This window comes from Rattus norvegicus, chromosome 2 (genome assembly GCF_021556685.1).
Source record: "Rattus norvegicus strain SHRSP/BbbUtx chromosome 2, alternate assembly SHRSP_T2T, whole genome shotgun sequence".
Taxonomy (NCBI): domain Eukaryota; kingdom Metazoa; phylum Chordata; class Mammalia; order Rodentia; family Muridae; genus Rattus; species Rattus norvegicus.
The window spans coordinates 223,374,636-223,388,652 of NC_141535.1; the positions used below are offsets into that span (position 1 = coordinate 223,374,636).

The 14,017-nt window shown below is 38.4% G+C and overlaps 1 protein-coding gene across 4 annotated transcripts in view; it reads left to right on the plus strand.

The window, feature by feature from the left end:
- The window catches only part of Tbck (TBC1 domain containing kinase), a 171,570-nt gene that overhangs the window by 24,804 nt on the left and 132,749 nt on the right, over positions 1-14,017 (plus strand). For all 4 annotated transcript variants that reach the window (XR_015661625.1, XM_087620578.1, XM_087620584.1 and 1 more), the window contains 2 exon segments: positions 5,508-5,622; positions 7,556-7,629. Coding sequence is in view for 3 of the 4 variants with exons in the window: in XM_087620578.1 (XP_087476704.1) it covers positions 5,508-5,622; positions 7,556-7,629 (189 nt within the window). In the remaining variant the exon portion in view is untranslated.

The following is a 14,017-nucleotide window of genomic DNA, read 5'->3' on the forward strand; positions in this document are numbered from 1 at the left end:
TGAACTCAGGACCTCTGGAAGAGCAGTCAGTGCTCTTAACCACTAAGCCACCTCTCCAGCTCCAGACTTAAGTTCTTGTTACTATGTTCTGTGTTGGTTCCTGTGTTTTGCTTTAACAGAATGTCTGGCATGAGTGACTTAGGGGAGGAAGGGTTTGTTCTGCCTGGTGGATCAGGAGACATCATCCGTCATTATAGGAAAGATTTGTTATCGGGAGCTTGAGGGTGCTTGCCTGCACCTTGGCAAGTTGGGAAGTCATGCCGTCAGCCTATAAATCTGAGTCCCTGCCCCAATGGCCTTGTGTGTCCCAACTACACATGATATCCAAAAGGTCCTTGTACTTCCGGCACAGCATTACTGATGTGGGAACCGGTGATTCAAGCACATGAGGCTATGTGGGTCTTACCGCTTCTAACCAAAGCATAGAAACTAAGTTTACTGACTAAACTGTAATACTTTCTGTTAGTTATTTTCAAGATTTTGACTTTGGAGATGTGCGGTTTAGATAAAGTGGTGGGAAGCTGGGGATGCGTGTTCTACAGCACAAGTGGAGAGAGGTCAGCAAGCCACTTGCTGGAGTTGGCTCGCTCCTTCAACCACGTGGGTTCTAGAGATCAAGCTCAGCCTGCCAGGCTTGGCAGCAAGCGCTTTTACCTGCTAAGCCTTCCTTGCCTTTTACCTGCTGAGCCTTTCACATGTCACGTGAATGTAATATATTAACTATTAGATGTTTTAAGCCATTATAATTACATTACTTACAAAAAGATTTCATCATCAAACTTATCGACCATATGAAGAAAAACAGCTTTAAGACAAGTAAGTGTAGTGCAGCCTTTAACCCCCGCACTCTGGAAGCAGAAACAGGTGGGTCTCTGAGCTCAGCCTGATCTGTATGGAAAGTTCCAGGCCAGCCAGGGCCTTGCAGAGAGACCCTATCCAAAACCAAGCACCTTCTTCCCCAAATACCTCATGACAAAACAAGCATGCAAAGTTCCAGAACTACCATTTGCCATTGCCTTAAGTACTTCAAATAGTAATGTTTTATTCTTCTTTTATGTTATAAAATAATTTTTAAACTAAACCTTAAGTGTTATGGAAGAGCAGAGGCAAGTCTGATTCACTGTTTTATTTAAGTTACTGAGCCCAATAGCCATAATTCTAGAGTTTCACACAGTAGCCAAGAACTTCATGAACTTTAGCTTTGAAATTTTATTTTAATATGAAGATTTTAACATGAATGTATTTTTGGCATACAAATCTAATATCACATCAATTCATAAAAGCACACAATAAAAAGTAGAGCAAGTCTTCTGTATTCAACTGTTTCAAAATTGGTTTAATGAAAACAGTCACTGTAAACATTTGATTCCAATTCCATGAGAGAAGTCTGAGTTGAAATATTATGCAGCTGAGGACCTCTAGTGACACTGCTGAATATGGCACTAATTTTTAAGATTCTGTAAAGCTGTGTGTGTGTGTGTGTGTGTGTGTGTGTGTGTGTGTGTGTGTGTGTGTGTGTGTGTTGTGAGAGAAGGAAGCAGAGGTGTGGGGGGGGGGGGAGAAACAGAGAGAGGGAAAAGAGAGAGACTAAAAAGAGGAGCTAAAATTAACTTACAGAACCAAGTGAGATGCTTAAATTAAGTTTTTTTTCACTTAAAAAGTTTTTGAGCATTTTAATTACAATATATTTACATTACTTTCTAACTTTCCTTTCTTCCCTTCAGCCCCTCCCATACCCCTATTTTAAAATTGATAGCCTATCTTTTAATTATTTTTGCTACATATAAATATATGCACAAATATGTAAATCCACCCTGCTGAGAGCACTTTTGTTATGTGTTCGTACAATTTCAGGGCTGGCTGTGTTGCATTAGATAAGTAATAAAGACACTCATCTCTGGGAGAGGCTAAATCTCCCTCTCTCCGCCTGCAGTTCTTTGGCTAGGGGTGGGACCCTGTGAGATGTTGCCCTTCCTTCTTAACATGTCTGTTGATATTGTCACTGTTCAGGTCTTATTCATGCAGGCCTTTCTAAGGCAGTCTTACAGCAGCCTTCCTGGTATTCTGAATCTTTTCATCGTCCTCCTTAGTAATCTTCCCTGAGCCCTAGGTGCAGGAGCTGTGCTATAAAGGTATTCATTGGGCAAAAGTTTCCCACAATCCATCCATCTCTGAATTTTATCCAGTTTCTGTAATGGTCTCCATTGGCTGGAGAGAGAATTTTGTATGTGGAGTGCGAGCCAAACTTGTCTCTTGGTGCAAGGGTAACTTGTAGAATGTAGTAGAGGAACCATGCTAGTGTAGCTAGGGGAGGAGTAGTTTCTCTTCTGATCCTCCCTGGTCCTAGAGATTTGGCTATGTTTTCAGCACTAGACATGGCTCCCCTCCCTTTGAGTGGTCCTTACGCCCACTTAGACAGCTATTGACGACCATGCAGAGCTGATGGTAAGACATCCGTGTGTCTTGCAGTGCTGGCCATCATGGCTCATGGGAGTGAGTGTCACAGCTGGGTAGGACCATTAGTTGTGTCTCTCCTTTGGCTGCTGACATAGTTCTCTCTGGTAGTCTGAAAGCTAGATCCTAGGAAGGAGACTTTCACGTTAGATCAGCTCTAATGACCTGAGTCCTGTAAGCTAACTGTGCTACTTCTTCAGCACTAGGAGCTTCCCTTCGACCCCCGAGAGGTGGGTGATTAAGGGAAACAACCAAGCCTATGTTGTTTGAGGGTCACTTGGACTACAGGCACCAACAGCACAGAACCATTCTCATGCCTGGTATGAGGGTCTGTTAGTCCATGGTTCTTGCAACAAGAGTTGTCAACCCAGTGGCAAGAGAATACTGAGGCTTTCTAATCTTTTGCTCTTTTTTTTTAAGGTTTATTTATTATGTATGAGTACATTGAAGCTGTCTTCAGACACACCAGAAAAGGGCATCAGGTCTCGTGTGAGCCCCCATGTGGTTGCTGGGATTTGAACTCAGGACCTCTGGAAGAGCAGTCAGTGCTCTTAACCTCAGAGCCATCTCTCCAGCCCTTTAATCTCTTGCTCTTTCTTGTACTTTTAATTTGGGAGAGAGAGTCAAGTTTTAGTAATGATTTTTTTAAAGAAAATGTATTTCACTTACTATTTTAAAGCAAGTTTTATTGAGGTCTAATTCTCAGAGCTTACCATTTACCCTGTAAATGTATAGTTAATTAGTGTGATAAAGAATATCTCATCAAAACTATGATATAGAACAATTCCAATAGCCTCAAACTCTCCTTTATTCCTTTGTAGTCCCCAAAGCCCATGGCAACCACTGATTTGTTATGCAATCTTTTCCCTATAACCTATGTCTTTTTTAGTGCTTTCCCCAGCCAAGTATACTTGAATCATAATTCTTACCAGATCAGACAAGTGTTATCTTTTAATAGTTAAGTAGTACCAGTTACATATAAGTGCTGAGTCTGGTATTACCCTTAGGGGGCAGGGTGGTGGGGCATAGGCTACTACGAGTGCCAGTGGCTGCTGTGGGCATAAGACTGGTTTGTATAATAATGTACATGTCTTTACATTCATCTTTCATGGAATATCCTCCTTGTTAATGTTAATGACTCCATGATAATCAGAGACAGCAAAGTCTGGGAGGGGAGATGTAGGTAATGTCTCAGCAAAATTGTAAATGCTGGGACTTTTGGGACAGCCCCTAAGCTGTGGGAAAGAACTCAAAAACAAGAGTCCAAAATTATATGATTTCAGGGACTGGAGAGATGGCTCTTCCAGAGGCTCTGAGTTCAATTCCCAGCCACCACATGGTGGTTCACAACTATCTGTAATGGAATCCAGTCGATGCCCTCCTCTGGTGGGCCTGTAGGCAGTGACAGTGTGTGTGTATGTATGTGTGTGTGTGTGTGTGTATATATATATATAATTTTTAATATATTTCACACATAGATATATACATAATTTATCAATTATGTAAAATATAAGGATGAAATATGAATTATATGAAGGGCTTCATGAATCTAAAGGAACAAAAGCAGCTGTGCTGTGAGGCAACTTGTCAGAAAGATACTAAGGAAGGAGATAAAGACATCTAAGGAGTGGCGATCACAGGAGATCCCACCCAGCTAAGTTTTTTGTTTCTGTTTACAAGGGCAGGCAGATTTCTAAATTCAGGGTCAGCCTTCATCAGAACAAAGTTAGGCCCAGGTGTAATTTCAGGGTAGGGCCCAAGATTGTTATCATCTGTGCTTAACAGACAAAGGCAGATCTCTGAGTTCTTTTCCAGTGTTTAAAAAACAAACAAACAAACAAACAAACAAACAAACAAGCAAACGTGTGAGCTTATGATCCGCAAGAGATGAGCATTCAGAGAATTTTTTTAGAATAGCGAGGGAACACTGCTTGGAGAACTATTTCAAGCAGAGCAGGGAGAAAGCAGTCTGGAAGGTAGGACACAGAGAAACCTGTCTCAAACCAACAACAGAACAGGCAAGCAAAACCAACCGCCACAAAATACAAAGACAGTGATTCCATTTAGTCTTTACTATTGCCTCAGTATTTTTAATTCTTTTAAAATATATACCTCTTGTGGTTGCTTTCAGATAATAGTTTTTAAAAATAAAACATGGCTAGAAAAAACTCTCCTATTAAAATTTAACACTGATAGTTGGAAGGTTGAATTGAACGATTTCTTTGTACATATACATATATACATATCCATATATACATATATATATACATATATACATATATATATGAAATTCAGGGACAAACAGTGGAAGAGAAAAAGGAAAAATGATGAAGAAAATGGGCATCTCTGAGATTTGACTTAGAGAGGATAGGGCAAGATTTAAAGCTTATGTTTGATAAGTCATGAATTACTGAATGATTTACAAGTTGATATGGAAATATGTAGGGTCTATATAGTATGAAACACATCTTATTTTCATGGACTGTTTTGTTTTTGTTTGTGCAGAATATATGACTTTTATTGATTTGTCCCAGATGTTTTAAAAATATAACTGTTAATTTGTTAAAACACCCAGCCTGTCAGTGTCAAGTACATCTTATTCTGTTATAAATCACTCAAATTCGGGCTGGAGAGATGGCTCAGCAGTTAAGAGCACTGACTGCTCTTCCAAAGGTCCTGAGCTCAATTCCCAGCAACCACATGGTGGCTCACAACCATCTGTAATGGGATCTGATGCCCTCTTCTGGTGTGTCTGAAGACAGAGACAGTGTACTTACATACATAAATCACTCAAATTCAAGTCTTTCCCTGGGAAAACAAAGATGGTTTTATTTGTAGCCTAAACTGTAAGTATATCACATCAGTTTTGTTTTAATCTGGAAATCCACAATATATACAAGCATATTTTTGAGGTGTCCCTGTTCCACTTTCTTTGAATGGAAAAGGTACAGTAAATCGTCACTGTCTGAATTCGTTATTATGTCTCGTTTTGTTCCTTAAAACAGACTCTGTATTGCATGGTAACTGATCTTCGATGTCTGCTTTCTTTTCAGTCACTCAGCAGTTCTGTGCATAGCATATGAGGTACTTGAGGGCTTGCAGTACTTGAACAAGCATGGCATAGTACACCGGGCCTTGTCTCCTCATAATATCCTGTTGGATCGGAAGGTAATCTTCAGTGAATAATAGGTACTTTTATATTGCTTGAGAATGAAAACTACTAAAATCCTCCATTATTCAGAAATAGACTAACTATGTGCTTTCAGAATATTTGTAAAGAATATGGAAGTGATAGGTTTGTAGCAGATGGAAGAACAATTATTAAATTATATCGATGAATTTTTCTCCACTACGCCCCAGCTTAGTTTCTAGCTTTGTGCTCTATTTTCTCCACTCACTCTTCTTTCAAAGGGCTGTGTCTTATGTGAACTGAGTTTAACTCCGCCACTTGACAGACACCACAAGGATATACAGAGAGGCTCCTAGCCTGTCCCTGCTCGTCAGTTCTTCCAGCTTTACAACAACAATGTCAGCCATGCATGTGGAACGCCATTACTACAAGCACGGCCAGGTCGTTTTGTATCTTCATGGTTCCTTCTTTCCCGTCTCGTAGCTCTTGTTTGCCATCTGCTCACACCTAGTCCCCTTCTGTGGGATGACTTCTTTTCTATCAGAGCTCTTACGGAGATTAATAATGTAGTCACCCCACACACACATTAATGGATAGCAAAATGGCATATTTTCATTAAAAATCGTAATTTAATTTTCTCATAAATTAGAACTAGCTTCTGGGTAATTTGAGGACAATTATTTCTATATGGTTATTTTCTGAATCTCAAATTTTAATGTGGCTTCTCCACGGGATTAAAGAAAGGAGAAAGCAGCACTCCTGATGTCTAACTCACAGCAGTGAAGCCGGTGATGTAGTTTGTGATGCTGAGTTAGTGCTGAGCACCCAAACCGGTTTCCAACCAGCTTTACAAAAGGAAAGCCACGCCTGCAAAGGAACGTCTTAGGGGATGTAAAACCTTGCCTACCTATGGAGCTCTTGTTAATGACTGCTACTGTTATTCTTAAACAACAAAAAGACAGCTAGAAATGTAACAGATTTTTAAAAATCTTGATTTTTTTTTAAACTGTAAATTTTCACACTAAGAATTACTGTTTCACAGTCAGGAAAGGTGGCTCAACCATTAAAGGCGAGGCCCACAACCTTAAATATAAAAGCATTACAGTTTCACAGCTAGTGATCTTTTCAAGCCCCTGGAAGAAAATTCATTGCAAAATTTCTATTAAACACTATAATCAAAGATTCAAGAAAAATGACAACTTCTGCCCTTTTTTGGAGGGGGGGTGTTAAGAAAAGGCTTGTTGATAATGTGAGTGACAAAGGTGTCCAATGAAATTTTGATTTGATCCTTTAATAAAAGACTTCTTTTTCCTTTATGTGAAATAGGTGTTTTTGCCTGTGGATTGATTTGTGCGGCATGGTCAAGCCTGACATCCACAGAGACCCAAAGAGGGATTGGGGTTTTGTGGAACTGAGTAGTCAGTTGTTTGCAGCCTTGCGAATGCTGGGGACTGGACCTGGTCCTCTGCAAGAGCAACAAGTGTTCTTCACACTGGGTCATCTCCAGCCCCTGACCAGACAGTCTAGTATATGTTAGTATATGTGTATGCATGTACCCACAAGTGTGTACCCATGTAATGAACGTAAGGCACACTAAACACTGCCACATGATTCTGTGAATAATCATAGTGGTTTATAAATTCTTAAATAGTAGTATTTTGATAAAATATTATATGTATATGCCATGAGAGATAACTCTGAAGTTAAGAACACTTGCTGCTTGCCCAGAGAACCTGAGTGTGGTTTCTTGCATCCACATCAGACAGCTCACATGACTGCAGTCAACTGTTCCAGGGAATCTGATGCCCTCTTTGGTATCTTCAGGTACTCTGTGGCATACAGTCAGACAAAGGAAATGTTTAAAAAAAATATTATATTGGATTGCATAATATTTATCTTATTTATAAAACATATAATAAAACTTTCTTCGATGTATTGAAGTATTTCATACTGACTTTCTCTTCATTGTAGGGTCACATTAAACTGGCTAAATTTGGACTTTATCACATGACAGCCCATGGCGATGATGTCGATTTCCCAATAGGGTAAGGGTTGTTTATCTCTATTTCTAATTCTGTTTTAACCTTGGTAAACTTTGATAATATGGATTTGGTTAGTTATTTTTGACAGGAAAGCAGCTTTTCTTTACTTACTGTATCTTAATTTTTATATACTTTGTTGTCAAGTAAACAATGAGTTTTCCCCAGTGCTCCAGAGATTCCTGAATTGATCTTTAATATAATGGGCACAAAGGGTCTCAAGTCATGGCCCTTGTTTACCTTATGATATTCCTTAATTAATTGCATTTCATTTTAGAATTAATTGGCTTATGGTAAGAAAGCTGACCAGATTCTTAATGATACTATGTATTCATCCATAGACTGGAGAAAGTTCCTTGTTTTACTTTCAATTTAATGTTTTATGTTTATTTAATTCCTTGTTCTCTAAGATTAAATTGACTTTTTTAATTAAAGTTAATTCATTGTGGATATTGGAGGTAATGGATAAATTCTGTATAGAAGTGTATGTTTAAAGAGGTCTGTTTGCTAATTTCTTCTGCTGTGAAATTCCAGGTCTACATTGTCCTCCATGAAATGAATGGAACTCTATTTCATGCTACATTGTCCATATATGTTTCTGATAGAGACTGTTGTATTATTGTATGTTTCCTTCCTCTGAAACATTCCTATCGTGTAACTCTTTTCCTACAGTTTACATTATTTTCAACAAGAGTAAGGAGTTTCTAAGTGTCCTTCAGCTTCTCCATGTTAACATTTTACTGTACGTTTACGTATGCCGCCTTTCATTTACTGTGACTGAGTTTGTTATGTCTGACATTTTTGTGGTAGCCTAAGAGTACACCTCTTGCCTCTTTATTCCTAAGACTTAATCTTATATTTCACAATCAGGACTTTTCTTACATAACTTCAGAACGGTAATGAAAATGAGCAAACCAAAAGTGACACATTGTCACCTAACCTGGACTGACATCACACTGCAGTTTTCACAGTATTCACTTGGGTTTTCTACTGAGACACCCGAAGAATCAGTTCTGCCACCATAGCACCAGCAGTCATGATAGGCAGGCATGAAGACAATGTCAGAGTAGAATATTACTTAAAACTTTTTTAGATTTTTGAAAATTTTCTCCTTTTTTTCTAAAACTTAGATGGTAGATTTTTTTTCCCCTTATTTTTCCCCCTTTGGATTGTGAAATAGGTTCTCTCTGTGTGAATGAAAGGCACACTCTATCATGCCTGGCCTCTAGCTTTCTTTGTTTTTGTTTTGCTTGTTCTTTAGTACGATTGTCTCAAGCTGACCTTGAACTCACTGCGTAGTCCAGGCTACTGAGACGTTAGTCAGTAAGGAGACACTGACTGAGACCGTCTGCTCTGCCTGTTTTATCACAAAGCCATCATTAGTTCTTGTCCTTGAGCAACTCACTCTTAAACGGGTGAATGTCCTGTACCAGTGGCTTATTTATTTAGTTATGCAAACTCGGTCTTAACATTTCACATAAGTTCAATGGTAGAATACAGTTTTACTCATAAACAAAAATGTTTTACTAATAGTCAACACTTTTCTTAATTTTTATTAAAGTTTTAGTTATGCTCAAGCTTTTTCCTTGAATGACCATTACCATTTGCCACAAAGAGCAGTGACTATTCTGTATTTTGTCTAAATCAATATCTATGAAAGAAAACTAAAAACACAACAAAATTACTGCTAAGTTTTTTACTTATATTTAAGATTACATTATTTTTCTGGTGAAATAGAAGTGAGTTTTCTTAAAACGTATCAAGTATTTTGAATTTAAAACACTTTGGTAGACGTGGTCTTGTTTTAGCATTCGGTGCAGCTTGCTTTGAAGTCTGAGTTTCAAAGGATTTTACTGGAAAGTATAAAGAGCAAAGTGTGAAACATCAGCCAGGAAAAATAAAATAAGTGATCAAACAGCCAGGCCAGGAAGAGCCTCTCCGTCAGAGGAGGCGCACAGCTGACTGCAGTGACAGATACTCAGGCACATAAGTGTTACCATCTGCTTCAGAATATCAGAAAGAATTAGAAATTGGGCCTTCACTGTGATTGGACAGTAGCTTAATGCCCTGTTTAAACTGCAGATGATGAAAGCCACTTGCAATATCTGACCAGCCACGTTCAAAGTGAAGTTCTAGTAATTTCTGTTGAGTGTTATAATGAAACACTTAAGAGAAGGTCACTGAAAGATGATGCCCTCCATTAAAGAGCTGGTTTAAGGCTCTTTATAAAGACTGGTTAAGGGGTCCCAGAATATTATAGAGCAAAGGTTACTTCTTTGCTTCTCTCCAAAAATTTTTTGACATAGCAATTTAATTGTATCTTTGCTTAACTTTCCATTAGCTGTACTATGGTTTGAATTAATGTCTTGGAAGTCAGGGATAAACACCAATGGTTTACCTTTGGGTGTAGCAGAGTGATGACAGTGAGGAAAGTCCAGCGCTGGGTCTACATCGCATCCATGTGGGTAGAACATCTTTATATATTAGTATAAACAAGTATGTGGGGCCCTCCCCATTCCTTCCTACTAAGGAGAAAGCCCAGTCAGATTGTACTGAAACGAAAGCACAGGTCTGTTGAACAGAGCAATTGCGTGGCCTGTGCAAGGCCATCTCTGGTGCCACAACATAAAAACGCACAGATCAAAGAGTGGAACACAAATGCTAGACCATTACATCTGGTGCTTTTTTATTACTCTGTAGCTGTTTCTACAGACTCCACATATTCACTTAGAGCAGCAGTATTATCACCTGAAGGCAAACGTTCCTACAGACTTGAATATACATGATATATTAAAAGAGTATGATGATGAATAAGTATTTAACAATTTAATAAACTAGTTTTATTCAAGTCGTATATCCAGACATGAATGAGTTGTATTTTACATATAAATATGAATTCTGGCAATAATAGTAGGTGGGGATGTCACATGTATTTGCATGTATTTTGCCTCAAGTTACTGTTGTAAAGTAATGTAAATTAAGGAGAAAAAATCTAGATTATGGTACCCACATAAATTTGTAAAACATACACACATGCATATGATACTAAAATAGAAAGTGTCTACATATTGTGTCTAATAATTCCATTCTGGGTTCATAGTATTCTTGGATAGTTAGATATTTATAATGTTGAATTCTGATTTGCTTGAATCTGATTATGACTATGTCCTGGTTCCTCCCCCTTGGAATAAGAAGAATATAACTTAACTATTATTTTACAGGAACCCACAGTTGAGAGACTTTCAACTCTTAAAATGATGCTTGACTTTTTTTTTTCAAAATTTTTTTCATCTTTATTAACTTGGGTTATTTACATTTCGATTGTTATTCCCTTTCCTGATTTCCAGGCCAACATCCCCCTAACCTCTCCCCCTCCCCTTCTCTATGGGCGTTCTCCTCCCCATCCTCTCTCCATTACCGCCCTCCCCACAACAATTTGCAAATTGCTCTGTCTAACTCTCTGAAGAATTGGATTGGTATTTTGATGGGGATTGCATTGAATCTATAGATCGCTTTTGGTAGAATGGCCATTTTTACTATATTAATCCTGCCAATCCATGAGCATGGGAGATTTTTCCATTTTCTGAGATCTTCTTCAGTTTCTTTCTTCAGAGGCTTGAAGTTCTTATCATACAGAACTTTCACTTGCTTGCTTAAAGTCACACCGAGAGGTATTTTATATTATTTGGGACTATTATGAAGGGTGTCGTTTCCCTAATTTCTTTCTCAGCTTGTTTCTCTTTTGTGTAGAGCAAGGCTACTGATTTGAGTTAATTTTATACCCAGCCACTTTGCTGAAGTTGTTTATCAGCTTTAGTAGTTCTCTGGTGGAACTTTTGGGATCACTTAAATATACTATCATATCATCTGCAAAAAAGTGATATTTTGACTTCTTCTTTTCCAATCTGTATCCCTTTGATCTCCTTTTGTTGTCTGATTGCTCTGGCTAGAACTTCAAAAACTATATTGAATAAGTAGGGAGAGAGTGGGCAGCCTTGTCTAGTCCCTGATTTTAGTGGGATTGCTTCAGTTTCTCTCCGCTTAGTTTAATGTTAGCGACTGGTTTGCTGTATATGGCTTTTACTATGTTTAGGTATGGGCCTTGAATTCCTGTTCTTTCCAAGACTTTTATCATGAAGGGGTGTTGAATTTTGTCAAATGCTTTCTCAGCATCTAATGAAATGATCATGTGGTTTTTATCTTTCAGTTTGTTTATATAGTGGATTACGTTGATGGTTTTCCATATATTAAACCATCCCTTCATGCCTGGGATGAAGCCTACTCGATCATGATAGATGATTGTTTTGATGTGCTCTTGGTTTCAGTTTGCCAGAATTTTATTGAGTATTTTTGCGTCGATATTCATAAGGGAAATTGGTCTGAAGTTCTCTTTCTTTGTTGGGTCTTTGTGTGGTTTAGGGTATAAGAGTAATTGTGGCTTCATTGAAAGGAATTCAGTAGTGCTCCATCTGTTTCAATTTTGTGGAATAGTTTGGACAGTATTGGTATGAGGTCTTCTATGAAGGTCTGATAGAATTCTGCACTGAACCCATCTGGACCTGTGCTCTTTTTGGTTAGGAGACCTTTAATGACTGCTTCTATTTCTTTAGGAGTTATGGGGTTGTTTAAATGGTTTATCTGTTCCTGATTTAACTTTGGTACCTGATATCTTTCTAGGAAATTGTCCGTTTCCTGCAGATTTTCAAGTTTTGTTGAATATAGGCTTTTGTAGTGGGATCTGATGATTTTTTTTAATTTCCTCTGATTCTGTAGTTATGTCTCCCTTTTCATTTCTGATTTTGTTAATTTGGACACACTATCTGTGTCCCCTGGTTAGTCTGGCTAAGGGTTTATCTATCTTGTTGATTTTCTCAAAGAACCAGCTTCTGTTGATCCTTTGTACAGTCCTTTTTGTTTCTACTTGGTTGATTTCAGCTCTGAGTTTGATTATTTCCTGCCTTCTACTCCTCCTGGGTGTATTTGCTTCTTTTTGTTCTAGAGCTTTTAGGTGTGTTGTCAAGTTGCTGATATACACTCTCTCCTGTTTCTTTCTGCAGGCACTCAGAGCTATGAGTTTTCCTCTTATCATAGCTTTCATTGTGTCCCATAAGTTTGGGTATGTTGTACCTTCATTTTCATTAAAGTCTAAGAAGTCTTTAATTTCTTTCTTTATTTCTTCCTTGACCAGGCTATCATTGAGTAGAGCATTGTTCAACTTCCATGTATATGTGGGCGTTTTTTTTAAATGTTTGAATTTTTAAATTTTTTAAAAAGTATGTGATTACAATTATTTCCCCTTTGCCTTTCTCCCTCCAAACCCTCTCATGTACCCCCAACCCAATCCTTTCAAAATCATGGCCTCCTTTTCTTTGATTTTTTGCTACATATGTGTGTTTGTGTGTGTACAGTGTGTATGTTCTTAAATACATAAATGTTGCCTACTCAGTCCATATACTACATTCATGAAGTCTCACACCAGCAGGCCATCTAAAAATGGCTCGAAAAGCCAATACTAGAAGGCATGCACTAGACTTAGCAGGACTGCAAACAACTATCCCAAAAGAAGAACTAGTCTGCCCCAAGGAATAGCACACTTAATAGTTACCGCTACCAGTAGTTCAGCCCTGAAACTGTGCACATACAAATGTTTAAAGCTTTAAAGACTGTGGAACTTTCAAAAGTATACTGTTTTATATCGTATTATTCACATGAGATCTTAGGACAAACAAAAAAGGAAAAGTTATAGTTTAATAATGATGTACATGTATGTCAAGTGGACAAGGGGTCATTTGTACTGGCTAGATTTTTATCAACTTGACACAAGTTAAAGCCATCTGAGAAGAGAGAACTGTAATTGAAGAATGCCTCCACCAGGTTGCCTGTAGGCAATTCTGAGGTAATTTTCTTGATTCACAGTTGATGTGGGAAAGCCCACCTCACTGTGGATGGCACCGCCCCTGGGTATGTGGTCTAAAAAAGCAAAGCCATATGAGCAAGCCAGGGAGCAGCATTACTCCATGAACCCTGCTTCAGTTCATGCTCGAGCTGCTTCTCTGGCTTCTCTCAGAGACAGAGTGTAATTGTAAGCAGCACTAACTTCTCCTTCCCAGGTTCCTTTTGCCCAGTGTTTATCACAGCAACAGCAGAGCAAAATATGACACCGTTGAAATTAATATCTGTTTCAAAGTTGAAATGATAAAGCAGTTCACTATTAACAGCAGACTGACTGTAAGGAGGAAGGAAAGCACTTGGGAACCTAGAGGCCTGCTGTAATGGCAATATGGCAAGAAACTAAACATATGCCACAGAGAGACGGTGTCTTAAAATGACAAAGACTCCTGGATGCTTCGCTTTAATTCCTAGACATGAGGCCTGTACTTCAATGATTAGTTCA